The following is a 15,101-nucleotide window of genomic DNA, read 5'->3' on the forward strand; positions in this document are numbered from 1 at the left end:
TCTCACATCCATACATGACTACTGGACCTTTGACTATATGGACCTCTGTCAGCAAAGTCATGTCTCTGCTTTTTATTACTCTGTCTAGGTTTTTCATAGCTTTCCTTCCAAGGAGCAAGTGTCTTTTAATTTCATGGCTGCAGTCACCTTTCACAGTGATTTTGGAGCCCACTACTTGGATGTTTATAATATATATTGATACTAGCTTACATAGTTTAGGTTATATTTTCCTAGACGACAACAATAAAATCCATGTAAGACTGTTTGCAGTAAATGACTTTTTAAATGTTGTTCTATAAATAAGCTTTGAAATTATACTTGTGACACTGTGAACCACATATATGATTCATTTCATCATAATTTAATTCCATATGGCAAAGACTACATTAAAAAGTTTAGATTTCTTTTTGGGAAAAAAAGTCTAATTGTTACATAGTAAAATTTTTCTATGTATATTGATACAAGAAAAAACCAGAGTATTACACTGATAAGAATTACTGTTATGTCCTTATAAATCTTATGTATCCTAACGAATCTGTATGTAAAAACTGTAAAATCCACAGCATAAGTTTTGTGGAATTTGTATGGTTAGGATAGGTCTACTAAACTCTGTATCTTTATCTCATTGATTTACCATATGATGCCTACTGTTTTGCTTTCTGTTTAACTTCACACTACAACTGATGCTCTGTCCCAAAAAGCACAGGTGGAGAAATGTTATGTTGCCATTGCATGGCAACTTCATCATACTAGCTTTTATTATCATTATCATCCTTTATGGGCTACTAGAGAGTTATTGTAATTCTTCTGAAGTTTTTATGATTCATGAAATTTTCAGTTCATAGTAGCACTTAAGGAAGTTTTTGCCTCCAATGTGGGAATGGTGTTCTGAGATCCTATTTCCCTTTCATAATTAAGCAAGGACTTTAGAATTCATGGATTTTTCTGCCTTTATCTTTAAATTTGTGGTTTGTGGGCAGTTATTTAAATGAGATTTTCAGATATTAGAGGACCAATGCTAAATAACTCTTAAAAATTCTTAAATGATTAAGGAAGACTTTAATATTTGACTAGTATAAAGAGAAGTCATTTTCCTCGATTGCATTAGATCCCCTGGAGGAGGGCATGGCAAACCACTCCAGTATTCTTGCCAGGAAAATCCCCATGGACAGAGGGGCCTGGCATTCTATAGTCTGTGAACTATAGAAGATTGAACATCATCTTCATCATACTAGCAAATTGTCTCATTATCATAATGATTTATTCTTATGGTACCCAGGTATTTCTCTGTTCAGTCAAATGATACCCTGATGAAAACTTCTTGTAACTAATCAGTAGTTCTCTTTTTATCAAAGAGTTGTTTTTGTGATCAGCCTCTCTATCCATCCAGGCCCAGCTAAAGAGTTCTGTGGTTTCTGATTGAAGTCTGCAGAGTTTAAGGGGTGTGCACTTACACTCTGCAGACTCTTATTAAGAATCTCTCTACAGTGAGATCCTTAATGACACTAAGTCAAGTAGTGCCAGTCATTAGGAGGCTCAACTATCTGTGCTCCACTACTCAGAGTGTGCCTGTATGAATGAGTCCACTCTGCTAACTGATCTGAGACAAAACAAGTATAGAAGTCAAGAGTAGACTGTAGAAACTTTCATCTCATTTGACATTGCCACAACATCTACACACACTTTAGTTGTTGTTTTTCTTACAAAAAGTATAGATTTCCAGTGAATTTTAAAATTTTTAAATAGTTCTTGACCACAGATAGTTTGAGCAGCATTGTTTGAGACTGTAACATTATATGATTAGAAATTCATCTCCCAATGTTTTCTTCTTTTATTTTTATTTTGTATTATTTTTTTGCCCATGCCAACCACATGCCAGAATCTTAGTTCCCCCACCAGGGATCAAACCCACATCTTCTTCATTGGAAGCCCCTGGACGGCCAAAGAAGTCCCATTTCCCTGTATTTTCAATTTTATTTTCTTTTTTGCTTCCTGGCCCTTACATTGAAATATTCACATTTTTGAAACCTTTGTTTTTGCTTATTCCATTTTGATTTCTTGGCTCAAAAACTTTGTAGAAGGAATTCAATATTACTTATTGCATGTGCTTCACAATTTGTGTGGTAAGGATAAGGTATTTGTTACCTGGTAGCTTTCAAGAGCTAAGGTACAATTCTCTTCACCAAATGTAAATACCACTCCAGTATTCTTGCCTGGAAAATCCCATGGACTGAGGATCCTGGCAGGCCCATGGGGTCACAGAGCAGACACAACTGAGCCACTAAGCACAACAGAGCACACACCTCTGAAATAGAATGGCATATCTTCATTCGGAAAAACTTGGGGAATTTGATAAGATTAGTAGTATAAATCAATGGCATATGAGATTACGTATTTAGAACTTAAATTCCAATCTTAAAAATATGTAGGAGTAGTGAATAATATAGGTAAGAGTGCTGATTACGCAGGAGTATCAGAACAGCACAGCAGTTGTATTTCAAGCTTCTTTAGACAGTGTTTCTCAATGTTGTTCTTGTTGTTTAGTTGTTGTTTAGTTTCTAAGTTGTGTCTGACTCTTTAAGACCTCATGGACTATAACCCACCAGGCTCCTCTGTCCATGGAATTTCCCAGGCAAGATTACTGGAGTAGGTTGCCATTTCCTTCTCCAATCTGACTGGGATGTGGGGCTTCTCCTACAGGAGTCAGTAAGTCAGTAGGTCTAGCACCAGTGAGCAGTAGGTTTAGTGATGTTTACAATGTACGTAACAAAAACATTTGGGGATACCTTGCCTAAGGCCTATGAGTACAGGGATTAAATACCATTCTGTGTCCTGAAGGAGCGCACAATACAAATGGAAAGTAGATAATGAAAATTCGGTGTGGAAATGCTGAAAAGAGGTATGGAGGGTGCTTAGGAACACAGGAAGGGCATCCAACTCAGGAAGAATGGGTCAGGAAAAATATGGATTAGACTAAGTTTTAAAGGAGAAATAGATATTAGCCCAATACAAAATGAGGGACAAGCATATCTCAGGCAATGAACAACCAAACGCTATTGTAAGAATATAAGTTGGAGGTTATTAGGGCCAGAACTCACATTGATTAAGAAGTTGAAATAGAGAACGGTCAGGTTCTTGAGATCATTATGGTGTAAACAGGATGTGTTTGCAAGATTTGGGGTCATGTCATCTTCCACGTATTGCTTTACTCAATGTGTTGCAACCATGGTGGCCTTTTAGTTCCTCAGGTAGCCCAAGCTCATTCTAGACTTGAGGTCTTTGCGGTGGTTATTCCTACAGTCTAAACTATATCCTTCTCTTCCAACCCCGAGATCTTTGATTGGCTGGCTCCTCTTCATTCTGATTCCAGTTCACCTGTCATTACTTTAGGGGCCTTTCCTGACTGCTCTGTTCTACAGTTGCCCCTCTAGTCCCTCCCTCACATTCAGCACTCTACCTTGTTCTGTTGTCTTCACACTTGTCACAGTGTGTTAACTGTCCATCTAGAACAAGCGTGAAAACACCGTTTTAATCTCAGGAGTACAGGTGTTCAAATGAATGGATAGTATTATGGACTGAGTTGAGCAAATTGGTTATACAAATGACTTCTTGAGTAGAAAAAAGAAGAATGCTTAACCTGGAAACACAACTTCAGCCAAATCTATTGTCAGCGCCAGCCTCGGGAACTTAATCAGAGTCAGGAAGCATGTATACTTTCCTAAAGTGTCTAGCCTCTTAAAAATAACAATCAAAATCGTAAAAAGTTCCAACTAATACCTTCCTAACCTAGATGCCTTCAAAAGGCAGACTCTTGGATAAAACTTATATTACTTCTAGACCTTATTATGATATATGATATCAAAAAAGATAATTTATTTTAAAAAAGATTATCCATATCCACAATTCACATGTTATCTAGAAATAATCTAGATTCCTAGAACTTTGAATGTAATTCCAAGTGTCAGCGAAACTTTTGAATTTTTATAGTTTTACATGCCAAATGTTAAAATATTTAACTCGATTTTATCATTGTATTTAAGACTGGTTTCTTCTGGTAAAATATTTATTTCCTTAATGTTTATGTCTCAAGATTTGGGACATTAAGTTTGTAAGTCAGGTGATTCCTGCCTGGCAAACTGAGGTGATTTTTTTTTTAAATATCCCATAAGATAAGAAAAAATATGCATACACATGCATTTATTGCTGAATTATGGAAACTTTTATTATTATGAAAAAGAATATTACCTTGATACTCCTTTCAAACTATTTCTTATTCATGTACTTTTACCCATAATTTGTTGTTGTTGTTGTTGTTTCTCCTAAATTTACAAAAGAAGTATAGGCATTTACAAGGCAAACATATAGTTGCGTTTTGAGGACAAACTTAACATGGTTTAAATAACATCATGACATTTTGTTAAGAGTTTGTCTAATAAACTGATTACCTACCTGTCAATACCTACTTGGTATCTCCATAGGAATTTTATTCTGTAATGTACCTTAGCATCTTCCTGTTCATAGTTCTTGTATTGATAATGCAAGTTTTATATATATAAAAACAAACTTGTCAGACTTTTTTTGAAATATTACATATTAAATACGTGGCCCATGCCTCTCATTCTATAAAAGTGTAAGTTGTTAGACTCTCCACCCTTTTTAGTATTTTATATTCAGTTGTATGTTGTATTTCAGAATACAAGAGTTAGTTATATTGTTTATTCACTGTATGTAAGGAAAAGTAGAAGAAAATTAAATATACTTTCCTGACTACAGTCAATAATCACAGTAAGTCAAGAATTGAGAACAGTGAAAGTATGGGTATAGGTCTGTTACCAAAATAGTTTAGTGCTGAAAAATCTAAATGTTAGTAAGCTAGACAATAGTTAACATACATTTTTGTTAACGTACTTATTTAATACCAACAACACACTGTTCTGCATATCAGATCAGATCAGCAGTGAACAAAACAGATAAATACCCTTGCCCTCATGGAGGTCATGTTTTCATGAGGAAAACAATAAGCAAAATAATTAGTTCCATGAATGATAATGATAATAATAATAGGTAATTCTTTACACCAGGCATTGAACCCAGTGCTTTGCGTATATTAATTAATTCAGTAATTGTCTGAGAATAAATACGCTTGCTTCTTCGAAGAAAAGCTATGACCAACATAGACAGCATATTAAAAAGCAGAGACATTACTTTGCCAACAAAGGTCCATCTAGTCAATGCTGTGGTTTTTCCAGTAGTCATACATGGATGTGAGAATTGGACCTAAAGAAAGCTGAGCACCGAAGAATTGATGCTTTTGAACTGTGGTGCTGGAGATGACTTTTGAGAGTCCTTGGACTGCAAGGAGATCCAACCAGTCAATCTTAAAGGAAATCAGTTCTGAATATTCATTGGAAGGACTGATGCTGAAGCTCCAATACTTTGGCCACCTGATGTGAAGAACTGACTCATTGGAAAAAATCCTGATGCTGGGAAAGAATAAAGGCAGTAGGAGAAGGGGATGACAGAGGATGAGATGGTTGGATGGCATCACCAACTCGATGTATATGAGTGTGAGCAAGCTTTGGGAGTTGGTGATGGACAAGGTAGCCTGGCGTGCTGCAGTCCATGGGATGGCAAAGAGTCAGACACGACTGAGTGACTGAACTGAAATACTTACCACTCTAGCTGCATGTTATATAGACGCAGAAACTTGGCAAGGAGAGATTAAGCACCTTATGCAATGTCATGGGGAAAGTAGAGCCAGAGCTGAGATTTAAACAGAGGCAGTGTTGTTCCAGAACTAGCTATGTTTAACATTACATATTATCACATACTACTTGTACTAGGTGTGAGAGGAGGGGGATAGATACACTGGACCTAGAGGAAGCACTATGAAAGTACCTCAAAAATTATAAATGAGGACATTTAAGAAGATCATATAGGAACATTTTAAGTCATCTATGTGATTCACCATAAACAACTCCCCACCAACAAATTGAATGATACATGTGGCAGATCAAGAGCTGATTTCCTTAGAATGCAAAGAACTCTTAGAAAACCGTTAGAAAAGATACTAATCCAATAAAACATGGATGAAAAACATGTGCAGGGAAGTCAAGAAATACACATAGATCAAAGCATATGAAAGGATATTTAGGTATTTTTCTTTTTTCATATTTAAATATGTAGCTTTTAAAAGTAAATCATTACATTTACTAATGATGAATAAGGAGACAAAATTATAGGGCTTATTAGAAGTGTCAAAAGGGCAGTTGATCGATGTGCATGGGAGTTATATTTCTGAGGATACCAGGCAAGCTTCCAGAAGAGAATTAACCACTACAGAAAATGATTTGAGTGACCAGTTTTTCAGTTTTCTCAGGGGGATTTATGGCTAGTACATTCTTGATGCATCTTTGAGAAGCTAATTCATTGCGTACAATGGGTGCCTTAGGATATTCACATTCTCTCTTAGAATGTCTGTTGAGAAGGTCTGGTTATTAGGATTGAAAATAATGACAGTACATTTAAGAGACTTAACAGGAGAAACCCAGAGAGAATTTTTTGAAAATTGTATAAAGAAGATAAAGGGAAAAAAATATAAGGACCAAAAGGAGATATGAGAGTAGAACGTGGTCAGTGTTCATAGGCACTGTAGATTATTTTTAAGAATTCACCTGGTTTTTACCTATTGCAGTTTAAAAATCTACGTGTGAGTAATCAATTGATGGTGCCTAAAAATGTTAAAATTTAATATTTTATTATTTCTGTAAAAAAGAATTTATCATACAGCAAGAAGATAGACTCCACTATGCTGTTTATAATCCTGTGTATTTTATTTCCAGGGAACCTTTTATTATTTTATCAGGAGGTTTGTCGTATGATACTGTAGGAAGAAGACCTTGCTTAACAGTAATGCACGGGAAAAGTACTGCAGTGCTAGAAATGGACTACTCAATTGTTGACTTTCTGACGCTGTGTGAAACACCATACCCAAATGGTAAGTGTTGTATCTTTAGAATTCAGTCTCTAGATATGTCTGTTACTCAGAGCAAGACCTCCTTGTTTTCCAAGTAGTTAACTTATCCTGTTGTGCTAATTCTTCTGGGTAAGGAATGCTGCCTTCATAACTTTATACATTTTATTTGAGAAATTTTGTTTAATAAACTGTGTCTGTTTCATTCTAAATTGTGGTAGTAAGTGCCTCTGAAGGATAGACAAAACTGTCCACATTAAGAGCAACTTAAAAATCCTCTAAAAATCTAGTGTGTCAGTTACAGTTTTCCAGAATAACAGAACCAATAGGAGATTTTAAAAGGTGAACGAGAGCAGAAATATGAATTTATTTTAAAGAAATCGTGAAAATGTACTACCAATTTGAAAATTCAGGAAAGAGTTTGATTTGCAGTCTTGAATCTGAATTTTTAAGGCAGGAAACTTAGGCAGATTTCCAAGTTGCCATCTTGAGGCAAATTGCTTTTTTCAGAACACCTCCTGTCTTTGTTCTTCAGGCCTTCAACTGATTGAATGAGACCCACCCAAATTATCTACAATTTTCTACTTTACTCAGAGTCTACTAACTTAAATGTTGCTCACATCTAAAAAATGCCTTCATAGCAACATCTGCACTGGTGTTTGACCAAACAAATGGGCACCATAGCAGAGACAAGCTAACATGTGAAATTAATCACTATCATTGACATGTTATTATTTCAGGGGAAATTTAGCTGGATCTTTTTTACTTTTATTTAAAGCTAATTGAGATATAAATATGTAATGCATTTTATAGTTGATATGCACATAGAAAATACCCAAGAAAGAGTTATAATATTATAATGGTAATCTAGTGGATTTCTTTGAGATCCAGTAATGAGAGTTGTTCTTAAGGGTATTCAGATTTAAACTTGAGATATCTTATTCATGTACTGTCTTGGACTTTGCAATACCATGGAAGGTACTGAACTTGTCTAACTCATCTTTACAAAACAAATAATTATTTATGGGGTATTATATAGATTTTCCTCATCTAAAACATACTGCCCTTACAGTATATGAAGTACAATATCAGAATGTTAAATACTTGAGTGAATGGAACAAAATAAAAACCACACCAACATGTTTTGTTATCTGATTTGCAGCCCTCTTGCATATTTGTAACTATTGTTCATGCCTTGTTTTCCTGTTCCAGATTTTCAGGAACCATATGCTGTGGTTGTTCTACTAGAAAAGGATTTAGTACTAATAGACCTTGCACAAAATGGGTAAGCAATAAAATTTGGTGAACAGTTACTTTAGTATGTGGTGAAGAAAGTGTCTCTTTAGGATACACTATTTCATTTCTTTGAAAATGCTACATTTATATTCATAACCTTGACCCCCTTTTAGAACCACAGATATACATTTCTCATTACCAGCCAAATTTCTCCGTTATGGTACTCATATAGAAATCCAAGTTTAAATCAAAATTTGTTGAATTTCTGAAATTTTTTATGATTCAACCTAATACTTGAATACCCTGAAAGTGAAAATGAAAGTCGCTCAGTCATGTCCAACTCTTTGTGACCCCGTGGACTTGGACTATATGGTCCATGGAATTCTCCAGGCCAGAATACCGGGGAGTGGGTTAGCCTAACCCTTCTCCAGGGGATCTTCCCAACCCAAGGGTCGAACCCAGGGTGAATTCTTTACCAGCTGAACCACAAAGGGAGGCCCAAGAATACTAGAATGGGTAGCCTATCCCTGTTCCCAAGTTCAATTCCTGGGTTTGGAAGATCCACTGGAGAAAGGAGTAGGCTACCCACTCCAATATTCTTGGGCTTCGCCTGTGGCTTAGCTGGTAAAGAATCCGCCCCAGGTTCGGTCCCTGGGTTGGGATTATCTCCTGGAGAAGGGAAAGTCTACCCACTCCAGTATTCTGATCTGGAGAATTCCATGGACTGTAAAGTCCATGGGGTCGCAAAGAGTCAGAGATACATGACTGAGCAACTTTTACTTCACTTCACTTCACCAAACTTGTTACTCTTTTCTTTAAATCCCTTTGGATCTCTGTTTTTTATGTAAAAACAGCTTCTCAGCCTGCTACTCTACATAGAAGGGATTCAGCGTACATTTCCAAGCTGGCACCTGTTCTCTAGGAAAACTGAACAGTGTGTTAAACAAGCATCACACTCCCGTGTCTTTCCTGATGTAGCTCCCAGCAGCTAAAATGTTCCACTTGCGTCACTGACATCAAAAATCCACATAACTTTCAAAGCGGCCTTCTTTTCCTCTGCAAGCTTTTCCTATTCTCTCTTAACCAGATATATCATAACTGACCTGTAGATTCTCACCATAGATCCTGTGCAACTTTTTGTGGTATTTCCAATATTCTGCATGTTCTAGATTAGATGATAGCATGTTTACTTATAAATTTTTTGAATGGAAGAACATTGTATTATATTAGTTGTATTTCCTGAGAGATAATCGTTAAATATGGTTTTAAATGAGTTTACCCATTCAGTATTTCTGGATTGGGGGCAGTTTTGCCCCTCAAGAGACAATGTCTGTGTAGACATCTATGGTTAGGGAAGGGGTGCTGCTGGCATCTAGTGGTAGAGGACAGGGGTGCTGCTAAATGTCCACAGTGCACAGGACAGCCCCCATAATAAGCTGTCTCATCCAAAATGGAAATGGCACTGAGATAGGAAAACCCGAAAGTGTAAGTGCATGGTATTATTTACCTTACTTTAAGGCATTCCAAAATTCACATCAACTTAGTGTGTGCTAACTGCAGTAATGATTTTTTTTTCTTCTTGAAAACAACAAGACCATGTCAAACAAAGGAATTTAAAAACATTCTCTCTAAATGATAGCCCTAGAATAACCTATTATTAAATAAGTTTAAATATGTTTTTCATTGTTTCATTAATCATAGGTAATGATTCATTAACAAATATTTTTTCTTTTCCTCTTCTTAAAGATATCCTATATTTGAAAATCCCTACCCTTTGAGTATACATGAATCCCCTGTTACATGTTGCGAATATTTTGCTGATTGTCCTGTGGACCTTATTCCTGCACTTTATTCTGTTGGAGCTAGACAGAAACGTCAAGGCTACAGCAAAAAGGTATTGAACATTAATGTTACTCATTACTTTACATTTCAGTATTTTATACTTCTCACCTTGATGTGGTTGATAATGATACCCTTTCTAGAGAAATTAAAAATCCTTTTTGGAAATGAAATGTGTTGTTTACTATTGTCATAAATATATTATGAAAATACATGCTATGCTTGGAAAATGCTTTATACAATAATCTTTTCTTATAGGAATGGCCCATTAATGGAGGTAATTGGGGCTTGGGTGCTCAAAGCTACTCAGAAATAATTATTACAGGGTAAGTAAAAGTCTGTTTTCTCCTTAAAAAAATCATTAATAACTAAATATGGTTAGGACTACATGAATATTAATTAGTTGGGCAGGTAGTGCTTTTCTTTATATAGTAACATCATAAGTAATAAGTTATTGTATAGAACCTATGAATTTATCCTAAATTTTACCTTTTTCCTCATTTTGGTAACTGTGTTTAAGTAACAATATATTTAACTTCAAAGAGAAAAATAGTGTAAATTTTTTCGTCAACACATTCTTAATTCATTTGCTTTTCACAGGCATGCTGATGGGTCGATTAAGTTCTGGGATGCTTCTGCGAGTAAGTATTCTGAATATTATTTGTTACATGCTATGCAATATTACTTTTGTGTAATCTGTTTTATAATAATTTCATAGCTAACATTTAATTTGAAATTCAGAGGCTGTAAAGTTAATGCTTGATCAAGTATTTGAGTAGAATTTATAATAGATGAAGATATTTGAAGGATATTAATTAGTAAATCAAGAATAAGTCTCAGCAGAAATACTCAAATCCTTTCTTCAGTATTTTTTCAAACCTTCTCTTCCTAACTCAGAGATAAGAGAAGTGAGAGTATGTTTCAAATCAGCATAAATCTGTTCAATAATTTTAGTGTCTGATTCTAAACTTATATCATGAAAGTTTATGCTCTCTATGTGAATTATATACAGTGGTTACATTAGCAAAAAGGAAAGAATGCTTTGAATGAGTAGTGTACAAACACTATTAATGAAAAAATTAGAATCCAGTTAACTCAGGGTATATTATGTTTGATCATGAAGAAGTGTGTTAGATAATAGTGGTACCTTTCAGAGAGAAAATAATTCTGTAGAGCAAAATATGTGCTTTATTATTTTTATTTACGCTTTTCTTTTTTTATAAAATCTTTTTGTTACTCATTTTTTCAGATAATCTAAATTCATCGTGATGGTGAATTTTTTTTTTTTAAATGAATACGAGTATACCTTCTTTGGTCGATAAAGTATAGTGAATACATTATATAAAAGAATGTGAGAAATACAGACATAGGAATAAAAATATGATTCAAAAAACAGGCTGTTTTTCTGATGTGGTATGACTGATTAAATATTCCGTTTTATTCTTTTTGTACTAAGATATTTTATCCTTTTTTTTTCTTTTTAGTAACTCTACAAGTATTATATAAACTAAAGACATCTAAAGTATTTGAAAAGTCAAGAAATAAAGATGAGAAGCCAAACACAGACATTGTGGATGAGGATCCATATGCCATTCAGATCATCTCCTGGTGTCCCGAAAGTAGAATGCTGTGCATAGCTGGAGTTTCAGCTCATGTCATTATTTATAGATTCAGCAAACAGGAAGTGATTACAGAAGTCATTCCGGTAGTAGTCTCTTAATTATTTTCAATGTCAAATGTCTGACATTTAAGTTTTCAAATCACTTAGGAGACTATCTGTAGTCATTTTTAAAACACCTCAGTATTTACATTGCATTTACCTTTTGTGAAGAAAAGGCATATTTTTATGTATATCGTTTTACTGAACATTTATTTAAATCTTTAAATGCATTCTGTTTCATTTAAGGACAGCTAATATAAGTATGAGCCTAATCTAATTTAGTACTAACAGGAGTGCCATAAATCCTAAAATCATAATGTGTATGTGTGAATGTACTTGCACACAAACACACAATCATTTTTAAAAAGCTGAGTCAGAAGCATTTTTTTCTTTGTGAAATCTTTACCTTATTAACCTCACCAAATTTTTCCTTTAAAAATGTTCTTCCCACTGTAGTGTACATGTGTGTATGTATAAACTGACAAAATGAATAGGAATTGTTAGGAGAGGGTAACCTGTCTTGTTTTACAACAGATGCTTGAAGTTCGATTGTTGTATGAGATAAGTGATGTGGAAACCCCAGAGGGTGAACAGGCACCACCTTTGCCAACACCGGTTGGGAGTGCCAATCCACAGCCCATCCCTCCTCAGTCTCATCCTTCTACCAGTAGCAGTTCATCTGATGGACTTCGGGACAATGTCCCTTGTTTGAAGTAAGTTAAAGAAAAATACAGATGGTTTGGAACTTACCTTTTAATTTAGATAAATTATAAGCATTAGTAAACTTAAGTAATGTTTTCCCGTGACAGAGTAAAATGACATAACCACTTCTCTTTCTGCATTTCACTGTGGTTAATCCAACTCATTTTTTTGTGGCACCAAGAGGAATATGATTGCATTCCATGATTTTATCCTTAAAGTAATAGGATTTGATCTCTAAACCCTACTGATGGACCAGCGTGGATTTTTCCTTTGTATCTAGCTCATTCTTCTCAATCCATCATCATTTTTTAGTCTGGGTTTATATGTGGATCAAACATACACGTTGACTGCTTCCTGGCACTCTGAAAATTCTGTTTTTTCAGCCTTTAGAGATATAGTTGTTTGGTAATCATTTTCTTTTTCTGAATCTTCTTTAATATCACAGCATTGTTATGTAAATGCATTTATTGTAGAAATCCAAATTTAATGCATTTTGCTTTTCTATAGGAGTAAATTGGACAAAATTTATTTTTACTTTTATATTATTGAATGGTTAAGATTTTTAAAGCATCAGTTCAGTTCAGTCGCTCAGTCATGTCCAGCCCTTTGCAACCACATGGACTGTAGCATGCCAAGCTTTCCTGTCCATCACCAACTCCTGGAGCTTACTCAAAGTCGTGTCCATTGAGTTGGTGATGCCATCCAACCATCTCATCCTGAGTCATCCCCTTCTCCTCTTGCCTTCAATCTTTCCCAGCATCAGGGTCTTTTCCAGTGAGTCAGTTCTTCACATCAGGTGGCAAAGTATTAAAGCTTCAGCTTCTGCATCAGTCCTTCAGTGAATATTCAGGACTGATTTCCTTTAGGATTGACTGGTTGGATCTCCTTGCAGTACAAGGGACTCTCAAGCGTATTCTCCAACACCACAGTTCAAAAACATCAATTCTTCAGTGTTCAGCTTTCTTTATAGTCCAACTCTCACATCCATACATGACTACTGGAAAAACCATAGCTTTGACTAGACGGATCTTTGTTGGCAAAGTAATGTCTCTGCTTTTTAATATGCTGTCTAGATTGGTCACTTGTAAAGCATATGAGCCTTAAAAATGGCATAGAAAGAAAACAAAGAGAGAGTTAAAATCACTGAATGATTTCATGAAGACTGAAGTGGGGTGCCATTGCCTTCTCCGATGATTAAAAGTATTATATTTACAGAGAAGTCAACTAGGGTATAAAGAGAAGTCAATTAGGGTCCTCATGACTGAAAGTGTGTGGAAAATATCAGAGGTTGAATACAAAAGTTGGGGGCGAAAGGCAGACTGTAGTAGGTTCAAGATAGGGAGGGTAGTCAGAAAGACAGTTTCATTTGTTATATCATGTATGAAACAAGTTGCCAGTCCAGGTTTGATGCACGATACTGCATGCTTGGGGCTAGTGCACTGGGACGACCCAGAGGGATGATATGGGGAGGGAGGAGGGAGGAGGGTTCAGGATGGGGAACACATGTATACCTGTGGTGGATTCATTTTGATATTTGGCAAAACTAATACAATTTGTAAAGTTTAAAAATAAAATAAAATTAAAAAAAAAAAAAAAAGAACCAGGCTTTATACTGTTTTGACTTTAGGTCTACTAGAACCATTATTGAATGGTTCAATAGTTGCTGAGGAGAGTGTCTGCATAATCAAAAATACATTCAACCAGAGATAAAGCAGATTTTTTTATATCACGATCACTCATGATATAGATCTATAGAAAAGTACAGCTTTTTTAATCTTCTTTATATGCTTACATAAATTTGAGATTGTGTTCTATGCCAGTGGTTCTCAAACAGGGATGATTTTGCTCCTCAGAATGCTTGGCAATGTCTGGAGACAAAATTTGTCACAACAGGAAGGACTGCTACTGGCATCTAATGTGAAAAGTGAAAGTCGCTCAGTGTCTGACTCTTTACAACCCCATGGCCTGTACAGTCCATGGAATTCTCCAGGCCAGGATACTGGAGTGGGTAGCCTTTCCCTTCTCCAGGGGATCTTCCCAACCCAAGAATCGAACTGGGGTCTCCTGCATTGCAGGTGGATTCTTGACCAGCTGAGCTACCAGGGAAGCCCAGACCAGGGTTGATGCACAACATCCTGCAGGGCACAGGACAGTGCTGCACAACAGATTCAGCCAGCTCAGTATGTCAGTAGTGCCAAGGATGAAACGTGATCTGACCTCAGAATATAAGCATTGAGGTTAAGCAGCTACTTTCGTAGAAAGGTCCTAGGTTTCTTCCCTCTTTCTCTCCCCCTTCCCCTCACTCCCTCCCCGCCCTCCCTACCCCCCGCCTTTCCTTTCTATCCCATGTATATACTTCCTTTCTGCTACAGTCTGGCATGCTTAGATAGAATGAGACTTGGCAATAAAAGAATTCTACATCTTTCCCTTTTGTTACTTACTCTGTAGTACTTTAAACTTAAATTTGTAAAATTTACATTAATGTCACTTCTTCCGATTTTCATGTATATTTCTGTTTTTTGTTTAATGTTTATAAGCATGTAAAGTAGTTTGTCTTTGAGGTTTGTTTTGGTAACAAATTTGAGATTTTTGTCTAAAATCCACATATTCACTAGTGACTTTTAAATCACAAGCAATTTGAATTTTATATATATATATATATATACACACACACACACACACACACATTGT

General features: G+C 35.6%; 1 protein-coding gene across 6 annotated transcripts in view; it reads left to right on the forward strand.

Moving 5' to 3' along the window:
• The window catches only part of STXBP5 (syntaxin binding protein 5), a 158,648-nt gene that overhangs the window by 83,764 nt on the left and 59,783 nt on the right, over positions 1 to 15,101 (forward strand). For all 6 annotated transcript variants that reach the window (XM_061428241.1, XM_061428243.1, XM_061428244.1 and 3 more), the window contains 7 exons: positions 6,843 to 6,997; positions 8,186 to 8,258; positions 9,956 to 10,103; positions 10,307 to 10,374; positions 10,649 to 10,689; positions 11,533 to 11,753; positions 12,243 to 12,421. In XM_061428241.1, coding sequence (XP_061284225.1) covers positions 6,843 to 6,997; positions 8,186 to 8,258; positions 9,956 to 10,103; positions 10,307 to 10,374; positions 10,649 to 10,689; positions 11,533 to 11,753; positions 12,243 to 12,421 — 885 coding nt within the window. The remainder of the gene's footprint in view (positions 1 to 6,842; positions 6,998 to 8,185; positions 8,259 to 9,955; positions 10,104 to 10,306; positions 10,375 to 10,648; positions 10,690 to 11,532; positions 11,754 to 12,242; positions 12,422 to 15,101) is intronic.

This window comes from Bos javanicus, chromosome 9, assembly GCF_032452875.1.
Source record: "Bos javanicus breed banteng chromosome 9, ARS-OSU_banteng_1.0, whole genome shotgun sequence".
In the NCBI taxonomy this organism is placed as follows: Eukaryota; Metazoa; Chordata; class Mammalia; order Artiodactyla; family Bovidae; genus Bos; species Bos javanicus.